Raw genomic sequence first — 17,279 nt, 5'->3', positions numbered from 1 at the left:
ACCAACCCAAGACGTGTGGTCACGGCCGGGAGAGGAGACAGGCACAAGGCGGGAGGTGCACCCCAAACCGGGGTCCAGGCACGAGGCTGGAGTGGAGGGGTGGTCCTGCCTGGTTCTCACACACTCGCTGCGAAGCGTGAAGATTTGCCTAATCTCTTAAAAGGGCTGAAGAGAGGGGAGAGCTGAAGATTTAGTCTGGTTCCATTAATGAAATAATAACGATTATAAGGGAATTAAAATACAGGCCCTGGTGCACTCAGCCCAAGGAGGAAGGAATATGCTAAACAGGCTGGTTGTCAACTTCTCCTGCCTGGTGGAAGCATGTGGTCCAGTTTCTTAACAGATACAGCCTCAAATCCCTGCATTTGTTCTGCTTAAATTAGCACTCCTGACGATTATTTTGGAAGGGGTATCCACATTATGGTGGAGTTCAGTAAGGTGTAAAATGTGCTTAGTTTTAGGGGTGTGGGTTGCAGTCCGCCAGCGGTCTCTTGTCTAGAGTTTTGTATAAGCATTTCCCACAATCAGGGCCTTAATTTGGTGTGCTTTCAGGCAGCCTGCAAATACCCGCAGTTGTCAGCACGTCAGCCCTGCAGCTGCATGCCGGCACCCAGGAAGGGTGACAGCGCAACTGCAGCTTCTCTTAAGATGAGCCTGAAATGACACTGTAGATGATGTGGCAATGGCCCTTGAAACATGCCCATCATTTGAACGGCTTCGGCTGCACCCACAGCACTTCATAAAAGCTGCTGTAGGAGTGACAGCAGGTGAATTGTTGGCAGTGAGGCTGTTGTGATATTCAGACGTTGTTGAATCCATCCACGTTGTCTGAGCAGAAATTATAAGGAGAGTCTCAGAGGATTCAGGGTGAGAGTGGTCATAAATCTTGGGTGCATCTTGGCAGGGTAGGAGGAATATGAAGCATCAGTCCCATTTTCGAATGCTGCTGTCATGCAGCAACTGTGCTAATTAATTTAGCACAGGATAGTAAAGCTATTGTCTTGCTTTGGGCCAAATGAACCAAATGCCTGCTCACAGACAAGGCTCACACGTGAGGAGTCCTTAACAATTGTCCTCTGCCTTTGCCCCTTGGCACCTGGTAGAGAATTGACGTGGGAGCCTTGATTCCAGCCTCGTGCCCCAGTGGCCAGCCCTCGTGCAGGGCAGCTGGTCCACCGGGGCCAGCCCCAGCAGTGCTGCTCACCGCCGCGGAGCCAGGTGCCTGCTCGAGCTGCAGCGCCTGCAGTCTTGCTGTCCTGAATTTAACTTTTCTGTAACAAAGGCAGTTCCTGCTCCCCCAGAGCTTTGAGGAACAGCTTGAATGCAGAAGCCAGAGGCAAATAATGAACATCCTGTGGTCTTGGGCACAGGGCACAGCTGTACTTGTTCCCCGGGGCACAGTGAGCGGCTGCGGGTTGAGGCTGGATGGGGTCAGTGGCTCCAGCGTTTCTGGGCAGACTTTTGCAGCCGCTGCTCTTCCCTCCGTGTCCCACAGTGTGGTGCCTCCTCCCACTCAGCAGCTCCTCCATCCCGTCCCGTCCCAGTGGAAGACTAGTGGAAATTTTGCTGTTGACTGCAGTAGCAGCAAGATCAGAGCCAGGATTTATAGTCCTGAGAGTCTTCAGCAAGCTTTTTTCCCCCCGCTCCCTTGGCCCTGTTCTCACTCACTTCCTCATTTACTTGCAGGGAAATAATATTTTGAGTTCTTTTATTGGAGAAACGTTTTGCTTCAACTTTTGTTTGAGAGAGAAGGAGCTCTGCGGAGGTGGCTGCTGGGCTTGCAGCCGCCCCTGCTGAGCGCGGCTCCGTGCACTCCCAAGTGCTGATCCCGAGCACTGACCAGCGGGAAGGGGGACCCACCGCAGCGCTGAGGCCACGCACGGGACCAGCCCTCTGCGGGCAGAGCAGCTGCCTCTGCGAGGGCAGGCGGCTGCTGGGGATGGCTTATCCCTGGCGGGCTGAGAAACCTCACAGCAGCACCCTCCGGCGAGGGGCTTCCAGCACCGTGCCAGAGAAGAGACCTCCGAATGCTTCGGTGGGAGAGGAGGGCAAGGAGCCCCCATGTCCGCTTTTACCATTGCACCGGACTTTTGTGCTGAGATGAGGGTGCTGCTACAGTAAATGGGCCTTTGGCTGGAGGATGCCCTCCTGGGGTGCCCTGCACCTGGATGGCTCCAGCAGCAATCCCGGTGCTGCCCTGATCCTGCTCATAGCATGGGCAAGGGCAGAGTGCCCCTGGCAGCTCATCTCCAGCAAAGCCTGGTCTGGATTTGGTTCTGAGGGTAGATCTGGCAAGCAGAAAAGCAGCTCTATTACAGCTCTTTGCTCCCGTATTAACCAGTTACATTTTCCTATTCCATGACTCGGTAGTGAGGAGCTTCCCCTGGGTGCAGCAGGGCCGTCAGCAGTTTGTCCACACTGAGCCTGAGGTGGTGATGGTGGGGGGGGAACCCGCTGGTGTGTGCTTGCAGCCCATTGACGTGCGTGTCTCTCTGCAGCTGCAGCCGGAGCAGCTGGACTGTGGAGCAGCGCACCTTCAGCACCCGCTGGCCATCGTGAACCCCGTCACAGCGACCCCCGTGTTCACCTACAGCGGCCTGACCGCGGTGGCAGTCGCCAGTGTCAATAACTACACCGTTGTGTTCCTGGGCACTGCCAGCGGAGGACTCCTGAAGGCAAGTGGAGCCCAGCAGCAGCAGCACGGGGGAGGCAGGGCTGGGGGGACAGAGAGGGTGGCGGGGCTTCCTCTTCCAGCACCTCTGGTTTGCACAGAGGACAATGTCTGTTGTCGAGTTTGTCTGAGCACCTGCTTTTGCTTGGCAATGAAGAAGTAATTGGATGCTGTTGTAATCTGTATAGTAGTGTATGCTGCCTGGTGACTGGTGGCCGTTAATTACTGTTCAACGCTGCCATGTGAGCAGGATGTTCTTGATGAACCCTATGCTGGAAATGTTATTGTGCAGCATTTAATTATTAACAGCTCTTCTAATAAATTCTCCCTTCGAGCTGATGGCTTTTGAAGGCTCCATGTAGACAGGGGAATCACTGAGAGATGCTTCATCACAGCTGAGTCCAAAGAAGGTGTGAACCCACGCATCTGATGGAGTATCTGTTTTAAATAATGTGCCAAAGGCAATGTAGGGCAATGCAATACCCTGGCTCCAGAGCCAAGATGCAAGGCCAAGGTTTCAGTAACTTTAGCGCTTGAAGTTTGCCAAAGAAAGTTTTGATTCCAGCCAGCCACAACAGTTTGGTGTACTCTCAGCATCGAAAGTCCACAGAGGAGAGGGGAAAAAAGCCCTGGAGCAGAGACATGGCTGATACCTGCTTTGTCTCAGCCTGGGATGAGTGGTGCATAATGTGGAATTTTGCATCAAAATACTTGGAGAGAAGAAAACTGATCCAATCTCCTCCCTTGCGTCCAAGTGCTTCTGGCAGAAATGTGGGAACAATCACAAAGAAACTCACTGCTTTCATTTTTGCCCACAGGGGCAGGTAATTCATGAGGGTGGGAGGAGGCTGGCACCCTGGCCAGGTACACCGGGCTGGAGAGGCACATGCCACACGCAGCGCAGCCCCTGTTCACACAGTATTAACAGCTCTGCTTCCATTATCTCGGAGAAAGCAGCCTTATCTGCTGAGCTTCCATTAGGGAGAGGCTCCTGGCTACCCTTTGCTGGGATAATTTGCTCAGATAGCTCTAATCTAATTCCACAACACAGCTGCATAACCAGAAGCCCTTTTACCTTCGGGGCTCCTTGTTATTTGGCACGGGATACAAGATACTTTGCGTGAGTTATCATTCAGATTTGCTGCCTGAGAAAAGACAGCAAAGAGGCAGAAATAGTGCTCGACCAGCTCCTGCCAGCAGCAATTATGGCTGCCAGGGGTATGTATGGGGAATTAATCAGATAGTCTGCAGACGGGCATTTCGTGAGAGCCATTATCAGTGCCGTGTCCAGCAGTTATTAAAGGAAAAACAGCCCTTGGGAAGCGGTGGCCAGGGCAAGGTGTGCCGGCGTGCAATGCCCTCGAAGGAGACGGGAGCTGGGAAGGGTCTGTTCTGGCCAGTCCCCCAGCTCTGGAAAGCTGTAGACGAGGAGCTGTGGTGGGGTTACCCAGAACTTCAGACCACTCTGCTCTTGCCAGTGCCAGTGCAGCACGTGTCCCCCAGCACACCCCAGCCCTGCTCCGGTGAGAGGACTGATGGTCTCTGCACCACTGCGGTGGTTCTCCCCTGGGGGCCTGCAGTTCATGGGGATCCAGGGAAAGTGCCTGTGCAGTGGAAGCGTAGGGTGAATGAGCCCAGGAGGCAGAGGGACTTAGGGACAGGTGCCTAGAAACAGCCAAGTGTAGAGCAAATCTTAGCAAGAAGGGAGAGAGGATGGTCGCAAAGCTAAAGTGGAAGGCATCGGGACTCGGTTCATGGACGTCTTGGGTGATCCCAGGCAAATCATTTAGCTTCTGGATAGCCAGCTTTTAAAATGGGGATGATGATAGTTCCCTTCTTTTTCTGCATAGTAGCTTGCAGTGCTTGCATACGGCTCTTAGCAGAGGGAAGCCCTCTGCTTTGAGCTTGTGCTATCTTACTAGGACATATTGGTGCTGCTCTAGTGTAAGAATTAATTAATCCTATGTTAATTAATTAATCCAGACTTTAGAGAGCAGAGGCACACTTGGTCCTTACAATTATTGCCTTCCCTTGCTAGTAAGGAGGTAGGAATAGTCCTCGCTCCCTTTCTGTTTTAAGCTGAAAAGTGACTGTCACATGAAATTGTGTAGCCCTATTGTTACTTCCTCTCAGCAATGCCACATTTAATTTGCTGAGTTTTCAAGTCAAATGCCAAGACATTCTGGGATCTGAAAGGCAGGCTGATGCTTTGCAGCCTCTTCCATCACCGCCAGCGCTTCAGCTGGTGATTCATGAAGCAAGGTAGGATTTGTCTCTCTTGAGGCAGCTGCCATGGTCTCTTGGAGTTAGCAGGGATAACAGCTTCTTTTGGCCAGGAATGACAACACTTATTTTTCAAATATGCAGGGAGCAGGGGATGCCATGTTGGACAGCCCTGTTGCTGATTTTCACTGTTTTTCATTAAGCTTTGGAAGTGCAGTGTTCTTTGTAACAGAAATGCACATATGTATGTAATGAGGGCTGAAGGCTGGTGCCACTTACATTAGGGTTAAGCAAGAGTAACACTGCTGTGGCCGGCTGGAAACAGCCGTGCAGTCGAGCCGTGCAGTGGGTAGAGCCTTAGACTAGAATTTTTGCGGGCAGCCTCTCAAACAGAAGACTTTAAACAGAGGGACCAAGGGCTGTGAGGGTTGTTCATCACTGGGCACTGCTCCTGGCCATGGCCTGAGCTTTCTGGACCACTTAGTGCCTTCCCTGTAGCACAGAGCTGGCTTTTCAGTAAAGCTCTGTGTGTGCAGCTTGCGAAGCGCGTAGGGATTTACAGCGCTTGAAAATGTGGAACACCATTTGATACCACTTCGATTCTTGTTTATAACCAAGGAAAAATAATCTTCTCCCCATAGTGTTTGAAGAATGGTCTCAATGAGTGGCTTCTTCTCACTACAGATTAATCTGGACAGTACCATGAAGGTTATTAGCAGGAGATCCATTTCGGTGGCTTACGGAGAGCCTGTCCACCCCATCATGCAGTTCGACCCTTCTGATTCCACGTACCTCTATCTGATGACCTCCTATCAGGTGAGACCTTTAGTCTTCAGCAAAATCGTCCTTTGAGCATCATGCATTTGATTTAGCGTTCAGCACTAAGCTGGGAGCAGGAAGGGACAATAAAATTTGCTTTAACATTAATGGGCAGAGTCAAGAAGTTCAGGGCTTTGGCTGGGGTGTCAAAGGACTTTCCAGGGGGGATACCCGTGCCTGTCCATTCTCCTGCGCAGGGTGGGGGTCACACTGAGCAGACCGGCTTGTCAGGCTTTCTCGTCTTTGCAGTGGCAAGGTAAAAAGAAGAGTGAAAGATATCAAAACTGATCCCACTTATGGGAGTGCATAAATAAGCAGAGGTTGTTCCTGTATAGAAACCCAAAAATTACGGTACACAGTCTTTAAGGAGGCTTTTAGGAGATCCTACAGACAAAAAGTCTGCCTGTCAGAAATGATCCTTGGGGGTTTCTGCTCAGCCTAGCTGGCAGGAGGGCTTGGATGGGAGGAGGGCTCTCTGTGGAGACCGGGAACACCACACCAGGTAGAAACAGACGGTCTCATCTCCGTCAAGTGAGCAGAGGAGGAGCTGAGGACTCCAGGCGCTGGTGGTTTGTCCTGAATTACATTTTAATCTGTCAAAACAGATGCACAACCACAAATATTATATGTTGCATTTATATTTTCCAAGCCCTAATTCCCTGCAGATTGGTCATTATCATTTCACAGAACCCTCCTGGGATGCCTCTTTAGCTGATGTTTCAGACTGTCTCATCTCAGCTCCCAGGCTGGGCTGTGCACCTTATTCGGGCTTGATCAAACACCCAGTGCAGCACTTGTGATACTCTCCTCTGTCTGTTTCTTTTCCAATAAACCAGATGAGTTAATTTTTCTTTGGTGGAATTAGCATCCTGGGAAGCTCCCCGGGAGCTCGATGGGGTTGGGGGGGTGCTGAGCACCGCAGGGCTGGGGAGCCGGGAAGCGCTGCGGGTAAAGCATGGGTCAGGCCAAAGAGCCCACGGTCCGAGGTGCACTTGCCTGGTGAGAGCTCAGGACTCTCAGCACCTCACGTTGTCAGTCCCCGCTGTACCAAACAACTCAGTTTTCCTTCCCAAATGTTTAGAAATTGAGGGAGGAAAAAGCAGAAACTGACGCATGCTTTCCCTCCAACTGCTCCTGCCGAGCAAATCCCCAGAGGTACTTTGATTTCTTTACAAATTAAGGTTTCCAGAGTGGTTTTGCTTTCTGGTCATTTTGTAAATAGCCAGATAGCATTCAGCTCTGTCTAGAAACGCGCTTTCTGCAGGTCTGAGTGAGAGCTTTTCACAGGGAGGGACAAGCTGTGAAACCATCTCCGTCTGATGCATCAGAAAGGTGTGGTGTCGCTCTCCGTAGCCTGACCATCACACATCTATTGCCAAGGTGCCAGCTGAAAAGGAGCAGCTCAGCTCAGCTGCGCACCCCGTGGGGCGACTGTGCTGGTGGCAGCAGCAGGCCCCATCCCTTGGGGGTCCTGACCTGCCCTGGGGCACACGGCCCCCAGGCTGGGACGGGCTCTGCTGGGGGCACCGGCAGGGCAGTGGGCAGCTAGCACCCTCCGGCGCCATGCGGGCTGGTCCCCATGCGGGCTGGTCGTACACAGAGCACCCACCTCTGAGTGGTGTGGGGCAGAGGGTGGCGGTGCCAGGGTCTGCTCCTTGTTGTCTGTTCTGTAAGGCTTGGTCCAGGCTAACGGTAAAGTAGCCTGAGATGCTGGTGTCTCGTTGCTAGCTACGCGTGGCCATACCGGCACATCCCAGTCAGGTGGAGTGTTTCTGTGCTGTTGTAAACGATTTGGAAGCAGTTGTGCTGTTGTTGTGCAGATGACGCGGGTGAAGGTGGCTGCCTGTAACCAGTACTCGACGTGCACGGAGTGCCTGGCTGCCGCTGACGCTTACTGCGGGTGGTGCACGATGGAGACCAGGTAGGACTGGTCCTAGTACACTTTGGCATGTCCTTTGTCCTTCGAGCCAGGCCAAGAATTTCTGATGCCTTTTATATTTCCACACAGTCACACTACCATTAGCCTTTGTCCATTCCTTACGAAATACGTGCTTTTAAAAACAGTTGCATCTGGCCTCAAACGGTTGGGATGCTCTTCAGAGACAGGATTTAACTGTAGCTGCATTGTTATGCTGCAGTCAGCTGCCAGTGCAAAGAATATCTTGCAGGCATCCAACCATGGGATTGAGAGAGCCAACACCCCGTTAAAGACCCTCTTTTACCCTTGCAATTATTATTTATGTGTAGCAGACAACACTCAAAAAGGGATTTACAAAATTGGACTCCGTGTTTACAAATTGAAATCAGACAAAATGTCACCTTCTCCTCTTTGGTTCTGGGTTCAGCCTGCCTGCTCTCGCTTACCCTGAACCCTATGCTCTGTTGATGCTGGTGGGAATATGCACTCTTATCGTGGCAACCAGACACTTTAAATATAGCAGCAAAGCTTTGGGCTTTCCATTCCTTTGGATGGAGGAAAAAGGTGTAGGCACAGGATTTTCTCAGGATCTTCCCTCACAAGGAAGTCAACATTTTTATCACCTGTTTTAAAAATAATCAACCATGAATTGTTCCCCTGTTCGTTGCAGGTGTTCTCTGCAGCACGAGTGCACGAACTTCACAGGGGCCAACTTCTGGGCGAGTACAAGTGAAGGAGTGCAGCAGTGCCCTTCCATGACCATCTTGGAGCCCGAGATTAATATCGACAAAGAGAACCCGGTATGTTTGATGTGAATACCAAATAAATTATGTGCAGCGTCCCATAGAGTCGTTACCTGCTCTCAGGGCTGATAAATATCCATGCTCCTCTAGTGTAGCAGCACGGCTCCACGCGGCTCAGATATGGGTCGTGGGGATGCTGAGCTCTGTTGTATGCTACCGAGTCAGGCCAAGGTTCTCAAAAGCGCCTGGAGGTGACCTGCTGCGCCTCGACACCCTAGAAGGCAGCAGGACGTCAGCTGCTGAGCCTGTAGGTGAACAGGACTTCTAAAGCTGCTAAACTAAACACACTGGAGAGATTTGTAAAATTTCAAAATACAGAAGACCAGCTGCAGACAGCTAAATCAGCTCATTTTCTGGTTTTCTATTGTTGCTATTTTTAACAATATTTTAATGATATTTTAAATGTTTTCATCAAAATATTTTTTGTTTAAAGACAGACCCTCTCCCAATGGCAAAAATCTCTCTGTGCCAAAGTTCTTGGCCAGCCCTAACATGGGGAAATTGCTCGTAAACAGGCAGCGGCTGGGGCAGAGCCCAGACCGGAGCTGGAGAGAGGGATCCCATGGGACCCTAGCACAGGTCCAGCTCCACTTCTGCTGCGCAGGAGCAGTGGGCTGGGGGTCCCTAGGGAGTCACCCCGCTGACAGCGGGGGAAGCCAGCCGAGCACGTGGGCTGCATGTTTTCCTGAGTCGCCCTCTTCAAAAGCATTCCCTTTCTGCAAGACTTCCCCCCCCTTCCCCTCAGAGACTGAGGGCAAAAAGAAACTCCTGCAGCTAGCCCGCTCGGCCCTGGTGTGCCGGGGAAGGACGCTGGCTTGTGGCTGTCCCCCAGCAGCCCCCCCAGCAGGCTCCCACGAGACACCTCTCCTCACCAGACCTGGTACGGACTGGTGCAAGCCGCGAGGTTCAGGCACTCAGAAGCAGGGGTTAATATTTTCTGCTCATGCAGGCGGCGTGGGTCAAGGACAGCCTGGGCAGCTGGGGAGGGCTTAGCCTTTGCATCCTGCTTCCTCCGAGTGGTCTCCCAGGAAAGCCCTGGGCTGGGTTTTCATGCCAGCTGGTAACGCACCAGCTACAGTTGTTGGAGTTCGTGGTGACAGAGCTCTTACTGCTGAAGGAAGTTTTTGTACGCGGATGGCTTCTAGAGTTCAAAATGCATAAAATGAAACAAAACGGCTATCTGTGGACTTGTTTTGGAGTCGCTAGCTTATGAAAAGCTTGTAAAACATTGACAAATTCTAAATATAATTTTCTGTCATAATAACTGATTTTTTTTTGTCCAAATGTAGGCCCTGATAATACAAATAAATGGGACTATCCCGAACCTGAATGGAACAAATATTTCATGTGACTATGGAAATAATATCCACACAGTAGCCAGAGTTGCAGGAGATTATGTAAACCAGTTTATTTATTGCAGTTTACTTCCACGCGAGAAATACCCAACGTTTCCAGACGACCAAGGTATGTAGAGGAAAACAAGCTTGGTTCACTCTAACCACTTTTGTGGACATAATTTTTCATAGGCTTTTTTTCTTTTTCCAATTGTATGTGCAGATAATGCATACAGGGAAAAGAAAACCCAAGCTGCTTCTGTTTTATAGGGCATATAAAGCGTGGGAGTTCCACCATCTTAACATGAATTGACAGTATTTCAAATCTATCAATTTTTGTTTTAAACATCAGAATTTGAAAGCCAGTTCACATACTTATTTTATTAAGATTTATCTGGTTAGAGCTTCTGCTTTAGATTTAGTAAGTACTAAAACAAAAATGTTTTAGCCCTGGGGAAATAATAATGCTACTTATATTGATATTTTCAATTGCTTTTGTTTAATTTTCCTCCTGAACATGCACTACCTTTCAGGAGAAGTTCTGGAAGAAGAGCAAGTGCATACCTAAAGGCAGCTCAGAAACTCTTAATCCCATTTATGCAGTTAAAAGCCAGACTGCGGTCTTCTAGTATCCGCCTGTTTTCAGACGGTGCCAAATGGGATGCCCATCTTGCGGCTCCATGGAGCTGCATTCTGGAGGTGACAAGCACCTGCAGATCTGCTTGAAGTCAGCTGAGCCTTGATGGCCGAGCTGACCAGATCTGATACTGGCCACTTCGCGATGGAGACAGCCCCATTTTACAGCTGCTTCTGAGAAGTTCGATGCTTCATTCCAGACTTGAGTGCTTGTTAAATCTTCATCTTCCAAGCCTGGAGTGAATGCTCTATTGAAGATGGCTGACTTCAGTAGGAGAAGAATTAGCCAGTCCTTTTGAAAATCCCACTTCTTGTAGGCAAGTTTATAAAGCTGCATTGTTTTTCTCCCTAGCTATCCAAAGAATGGGAGATCATTAACTGTTCTGTATTGTTGGTTACGGCAATGTCCAAATGAATTTCTGGAATCCAATGCGCTGATTTATTGTACATATTCTAAAAGAGGCATTGTCTCTTGTCCCTGGAGCTTATATGGCAAAATTGCAAAGAAAAAAAAAAAAAGGAAGCAATTCTGGGGGAAGGGGGAGTTAGCATAGCATGTTAAGTAGCCAAAAAAGGGATTTCCACTCTTCTCTGCGGGTTTGTTGTCATGGGGAAAGTGAGCGGGATTTTAAAACATAATAACTAACATGTTTTAATTACCACATTTTTTTAAAAATATCATTTAACACCAACTGTAAGCGCAGACAATAATTAACTCTGGTAATTAACACTTGCACAACACGCTGGAATTTTCTGCTGAAAGTCGCAATGTTCTTTTCTGGCGAGGGTGATGTAAAGCGTTGATTTAAGAGGGAAGAGCTGAAAGTCAGAGGGCAAAAGATGAATGGTCCAAGCTCTGAAATGCAGCTTGGAGGAAGCCCTAGAGAAAACAAATCAGATTTAGCCCTTGTTTTCCCAAGGGTCTGTCTTGTCTTCTAAGCGTGAGCGCGAGCAAGAGGCTCTTGCAACCCAATATTCTTTGGCTTGATTCTCTCAGACCACGTGGTCGTCGAAACTGCTCTCCGGGTCAACAGCAAAAACATTATCCGGGCCAATTTCACCATCTACGATTGCAAAAGAACTGGAAACATTTATCCAAAGAGAGCGTAAGTGACCCCGGTGTGCAGGCAGCCAGGCCACCGCGGGCAGGCGGTGGCAGGGTGTGGGTGGTGCCGCGCTGGCCGCGTGGCACCAGGGCAGTGGAGGTAGATGGAGCGTTTTGAAGCCAGGAGGGTGCACACACGCAGCCGGACGAGGGTCTCCCTGTGTGGGGTTAATGGGGGAGCGCAGCCTCCCTGCCGGCAGGGAGGCTGGGGGCCTGGGCAGGATTTGGCAGGGGCGTAGTGGCTGTGCTGCCAGGGATTTACAAAGGAGGGTCCTTGCGGTGTCTCAAGCCATCTGGACATGTTGGGGTTTTTTTTAAACATGAATAATATTTTTATATAAATCTTGTTCTTTTAACCCTTCGGCAGCCTCCCCAGCCTCCCGAGCGATCCGTGGGGGTCTGTGGGGCGGTGAGGGAGGGGTGTGGGGAGGGGCACATTCCCTCTGCCCCAGGTGGGAGCAGCCTCATACCCCTCATGAGCACGGTGGGCTGGAAGGGAGGGGTCTGGTGCCACCCACAGAAAGTCATCCACCTTTCAGGAGTGTAACAATGGAGCCTGACCGTGGGGATCCCCCCATCCTGCCTGCCAGCGGTCCCAAGTCCTGTGCAAACCGTGGGGGAGAGGCTTCGTTGGGCACGAGCATGCCTGGCTCCACAGGGAGATGGATGGGGGGAAAGAGCATTTTGGGGGAAAAGAGCATTTTTCACTAAGTAGGGGAGGAGCTGGAGCCAGTGGCTCCTGGTCTGCCGTGGCCTGGGGCCACGCGGTGGCACCACAGGTGGTGATGCCATGGAGCTGCCTTGGAGTGGCAATGGAGATGATGGGCTCTGCCTGTGTCCCCTGCCAGCTCCCAGGGAGAGGACAGCCCAGCGCCTGCCATAGACGGGTTTTTCTGGGCACCATTAAAGACTGAACACAATGTGTGAAGATCGATTGCATGGCTGAGGTGTGGCTCCCCTGAGCAGCCTGAAATCTGCTTTTCTCACCACACCTTCGCCATTTCAGATGCACCAGCTGCCTCTCAACCAGATGGAAGTGTCACTGGTGCCCCTCCACCTACGCCTGTGTCTCCAACCACTCGCAATGTGACGACGCGCTGCGGATGAAGGTAAGGCCCGTCAAACTTTGCTGCTTCGGGACACCTTCCCACGTCGCTGTGCTGTTGCTGTTGTTTTCCTTCTCCTGGGGATGGAGGCAGATGGCCTGGGTTTGGCAGCGCTGCCCCAGCGGGTGGGGGGCAGCTACGAGGATGGTGCTGCTCGGTGTCACTGATGTGCTGCCTGGCCTTGGGGAGTCTCTGCAGTCAGAAATGCTGTGATGCACGCCTCACTTCCAAAGGCTCAGCAGATGGAGAACTGGAGGGCCGCTCTGGAGTGCTGCTCTGCATGCATCGTGTTGGCAGCACTCCCCAGCAGCGTGGGTGAGTGTCTGGCTGAGGCCAGGCTTGGACCCTCTCACCTCGAGGTCCCCAGGCTGAGCCTTGCTTTACTTAGCGACCCTGAAGGATCTTCAGGCACTGGTGCTCAGCGTGGTCTCAGCTGCTTGTCCCGGCAGGCTCTGAGTCTCCTCCATCAGTGGCTGGCACTTGCTGGCCACGGCTTGTCCCAGGCTGGATTTGGGGCACCCTCCTCTGCTGGTGTCCAGGAGGGGGACCCATGTGGGGCAGGCAAGCTGCAGCCGTGCAGTGCTGTGCCGTGCTGTGCCTGGAGGCATGTGTGTGTGAGGAGGCTGGCAGCCTGCTAAAGCATTTGGCTGTCCCAGTGCCCTCAGGGGGCTCTGTCCCTTGGCTCTTCATCACCTCTCACGTCTGGAGCAATGCCACTACTTCTCCGCATCCTGGGACACCTGGGTTTGAGTAATAAAATAAACATAGCAATACTTTACAATTCATTTAGCTTTGACTAGACTGTTGCGGTATGTTAATAATTTGCTGGAGCACCACTGGTAGTGCTTGTCTAAAGGAGAAAATCGCCCCTTTCCAAATTATAGCTTTAATAACCCAGAGGCTCAGTGTGTTCCTGCTTCTGAAATTTAAATTGAAGTTAATTTAAATAAAATTGGCTTTTTAGCAATCAATCTGCCGTAGATCCAAGCCAAGCTTTTACACTGTAAATTGAATATCCCTTTGGCACTGGTGCTCTGCTCTCATCTCAGCTCCTCCAGCGGTTCCCCACGCTCGTTGCTGGCAGGAGTTTGGCCCCATGTCAGACATCCCACTCTCACCCCCCGGGCTCAACCGTGGAGCCGGCCCTGGCATCTGCTCCCCTCCGGCGGGGAGGAGGTGGGTGGCTGCAAGTACAGGGGACAGGGAAGGAGATGGGGCCACCATGTCACAGATCCTCACAGTCATGTCTAGCGTAAAACCCTGGGAAACGTTTCCCGTCCCTGCTGGGTGGCAGCGGGGTGACGGCACCCGGCAGCGCAGGGCAGTGCTGGTCTGTCCTCTGGCTTATGAAGTGTGTCTGGATGTGTTGTGCGTCCTAGTGAACGTCTGGGCTGCTCATACCGGCTGGTTTGAGGAAGCACCCTTCGCTTTGTCAACTTACCAGGTTTCAGAAAGTAGCTGGTGTTTTCTCTTGCTGTCTGGGTGGGGGCTGGGCACTTGAAAACCATCACTGATGGCTGCTCCTCGTGTGGGACCCACGCGCTGAGGCTGTGTGGTGGGGTGTCTGCCCTGTGCCAGGACATGGGGAGCTGTGCTGGATGGCTGGCAGCGTGCCGGGCTGCCGGGGCACGAGGCTTCATGGCGCAGAGGTCCGTGAGCCACGGATGCTCATGCTGTGCCTGCCCCCGGGCACCGGGGCTGCCGTTGTGATGGCGGGGCTGTGGGGGCGGCTGGGGACCGCCACGGATTGGTCCTCCGTCACTGTTTTTAGTCATGGCTGGTATGTGGTGTGCTTCTCATTAAATCTAGAGGAAGAGCTTGGGCTGCGAGAGGACTTCTGAAGAAGGTCCCGCATTATTGGATTGACTTTTTTCTTGACAGAGCACCGCATAGCCTGCAACTTGGCTGGCAAACGCAAAAATTGTCTGAGATAATTTGTGTCCTTTGACTCAAGTGTAGCGGCTGCTTGAAAGGCAGGGGCAGAGCAGTTATTCAGCGGAGCTGGGAGCGGTGTGTTTTCCTGGTTCAGCCCGGGTGTCCCTGCCAGACCGCGTCCGGGGAGATACCGGGGCGGATTTGAGAACCAGACCTTGCCGAGTCTGGCTGCCCCCTCATTCCCTGCCCCACAAGGCAGAACCTGGCCTTGTCCCCTCCCCTGTGCAGGGCTCCTGGAGGGGGGATAAGCAGTAAAACTGGCGGTGTCGGGGTAGAACCCTCCTGCAGTGCCTGTGCTGCTGGTGGGAGGGCACGGGGCTTCTCACACGGAGCCTCTTGGGGCCAGACCCAAACGATCCCTTGTAAAGCCAAACCCAAGGCTGTGGCTGTCGGTCAGTGATGCCTCCCGCGGTGCTGGAGTCGCTGTGGGACCCGGTGTGCCAACCATGAGGTCTGGTGGATCTCCATGGCATGAGACTGGAGGATAGCCCGGGACACGGGAGCAAGCGGAGAGTGGGGTGAAGGTGAGGTGGCATTGTCTGCGGTGCTGCAAACGGGGAGCAGTCCGAGCCAGGGGCTGGAGGGACCATGGCCGTCTGGTCCCTCCGAGCTGGCAGGGCATCCCTGTCCTGTCCGAGCTCGCTCCTACCCCTGTGTGTACGCCAGCACCCCGTGCTCATGCAGCCACGTGCTGGAGGAACCAGCCCTGCTGAAATCAAACCCAACAGAGACATTGTTCTGCTCCTGAGCGCCAGTGCTGCTGTGAAGGGGGGGCACCACAGATGCTGGGATGGCTGGTCCTCAGCAGCCTAGTGTCGGATCTGCCTCCCTGGCCGTGGGGACCATGCGGGACAGCGTGGCATGGGGTGCTCGCGTATTGTCACAGGGAATATCTGCTCTTCTGCCCAAAGGGAGGAAATTAGGGTCGTGGACATGGGTCTTGAGGATCCTTATCTACGTGTTAGGGAGAGCTGCACCCAGTCTTCCCACTCTGCTCCCATCGCCTTGAACAGATGACGAGAGCCAGGGTTACCCTCTGGCAGGGATAACTGTACCTATCCTTCCTTAAGGATAACCGTGCCTATCCTTGCTTTCTCGCCTCTGATCTCCTACTCCAGAGGTACAGTTCGGTTGGATGCTGCACCTGGTTTGGGCACATTGCTGTTTTATCTCTGTGCCTTTCTTAGCTGATTTCAGTGAGCAGCCTGCAGGACGAGGTGCTCTGTAGCCCTGGAAACATGGTGCCTCTTCCTACAGTCAGAGCTTTCAGTAAACAAACCATTGCTGGTGTGGCTGCACCTGAAAACTGGTCCGCTGGGAAGCCAGCATCATACTGGCTTCATCTGCAGCATTTTAAACATTCAGACCCTTTGCCCTGATCCAGACGTGAATGATATAATCAGCTGGAAAGCTCTATTTCTAGCCACGATGAACAGCAGGAGAAGGGGCTGCAAGACAACAAGTTAATCAGTCCTCTGAAGTGTATTTATCTAGCAAGCTATGCCAGCTGCTGTGACATGCAAGGACACACCAGGCCATAGGAGCTTTTGCATGAATTTTCAGTTGTAGCCCTGCTGGTTTTATTTTAACTCTTTTGATTCTCCTAGAAGAGGCTTGGGACTGAAATCTCTCTCCAGTGCTTTGCTTTGTTGTTTTACTTCTCTTATCACGTGCATCTCTGTTATTTAATCTCCTTGTTTAGGCGGCACCAACTGTGCCTGGTTAAGATGAGTGTCCTGATAGAAACGAAGCTGTTTTCCACAGTCAAACAGTTCCCTGGCCCCTAGCTAGGTCTGGGGAAGGCAAGAGAGAAACCTCATGCTCGCTGCGTGTCTGGCACCCGGGATGTGTCCTGCTGGGCATCTCGGCACTAGGAGGGCAGGCTCTACCTCATCAGAGCAGCAGCAGCACTGTCATCAGCAGAGTCACAGTGGGGTAACCCTTAGTGCAAATGAGAAGGAAATCTTGCCTGCTGCAAAGTATTCTGCATAATGCACCAAATATTTTGTTGTCTTTTACCCCAATGGCTCCACTGTTAAAGGAATTAATCTGGATATACCCTGGGGCAACGGAGAATGTGGCTTCATCTTTGCTGTAGTTTTGCAGTGTGATTTACATCTCATGAGAGAACAGGATGGGCTTGTCATACAGACTTGAATTCTGAGTCAGCGCCAGTATCTGAGCCATCCATTTAAAGTGAGAACAAAAGTAGGGGGACAGATGACCTTTTAAAATCATTTTTCAACTTCATTTAGGCCTTTCATTTCAGCTGTTCTACTGCTGCAGTCCCCTTGCTGAAGCCCCTACAGCTCATTATACCCTTTCCTCTGCGCACACACACGTGCACACACAAACCCCTGCACACTTCTGAAATGACACTGTGCAGGAGGAGGATCGCTGGAAAGCGAAATCTCTGCAGGGGCTTGCAGAAATGTGCATTGCGATGTGTGAGGCATCATCTTCCCGCTGGCAGGAGGGGGGTCACACCAGCAGATTTGCCATTGTAGGCTGCAGTGCCTCCTTTTAGTGTCACTCTGGCCCCGTCTTCTAACATTTACGTACATGTAATGAGGGAGCTGCCCAGAGTGGCAGCTGAGGACTGCATATGCATTTGCTTTTTACCTGGGAGGACATTTTTTCAAGCGCATTAAGATGAAAGTCCAGGCTTGGCAGCCCTGCTGCCTGGGGGCCAGGAGCTGCCGATGTCCCCGCGCTGGCAGCGGAGCCGG

The 17,279-nt window shown here is 51.9% G+C and overlaps 1 protein-coding gene across 1 annotated transcript in view; it reads left to right on the top strand.

Annotated features, from left to right (window-relative positions):
• Nucleotides 1–17,279, top strand: part of PLXND1 (plexin D1) — a 74,658-nt gene that overhangs the window by 5,420 nt on the left and 51,959 nt on the right. The window contains exons 2-8 of the mRNA XM_009320117.1: nucleotides 2,472–2,675; nucleotides 5,579–5,710; nucleotides 7,534–7,634; nucleotides 8,302–8,431; nucleotides 9,724–9,898; nucleotides 11,402–11,510; nucleotides 12,516–12,618. Coding sequence (XP_009318392.1) covers nucleotides 2,472–2,675; nucleotides 5,579–5,710; nucleotides 7,534–7,634; nucleotides 8,302–8,431; nucleotides 9,724–9,898; nucleotides 11,402–11,510; nucleotides 12,516–12,618 — 954 coding nt within the window. The remainder of the gene's footprint in view (nucleotides 1–2,471; nucleotides 2,676–5,578; nucleotides 5,711–7,533; nucleotides 7,635–8,301; nucleotides 8,432–9,723; nucleotides 9,899–11,401; nucleotides 11,511–12,515; nucleotides 12,619–17,279) is intronic.

Source organism: Pygoscelis adeliae, unplaced genomic scaffold (assembly GCF_000699105.1).
Source record: "Pygoscelis adeliae isolate BGI_AS28 unplaced genomic scaffold, ASM69910v1 Scaffold302, whole genome shotgun sequence".
NCBI classification, from domain to species: domain Eukaryota; kingdom Metazoa; phylum Chordata; class Aves; order Sphenisciformes; family Spheniscidae; genus Pygoscelis; species Pygoscelis adeliae.
Note: the sequence above shows the minus strand (reverse complement) of the source record. Positions and strands in the feature narration are given on the sequence as shown.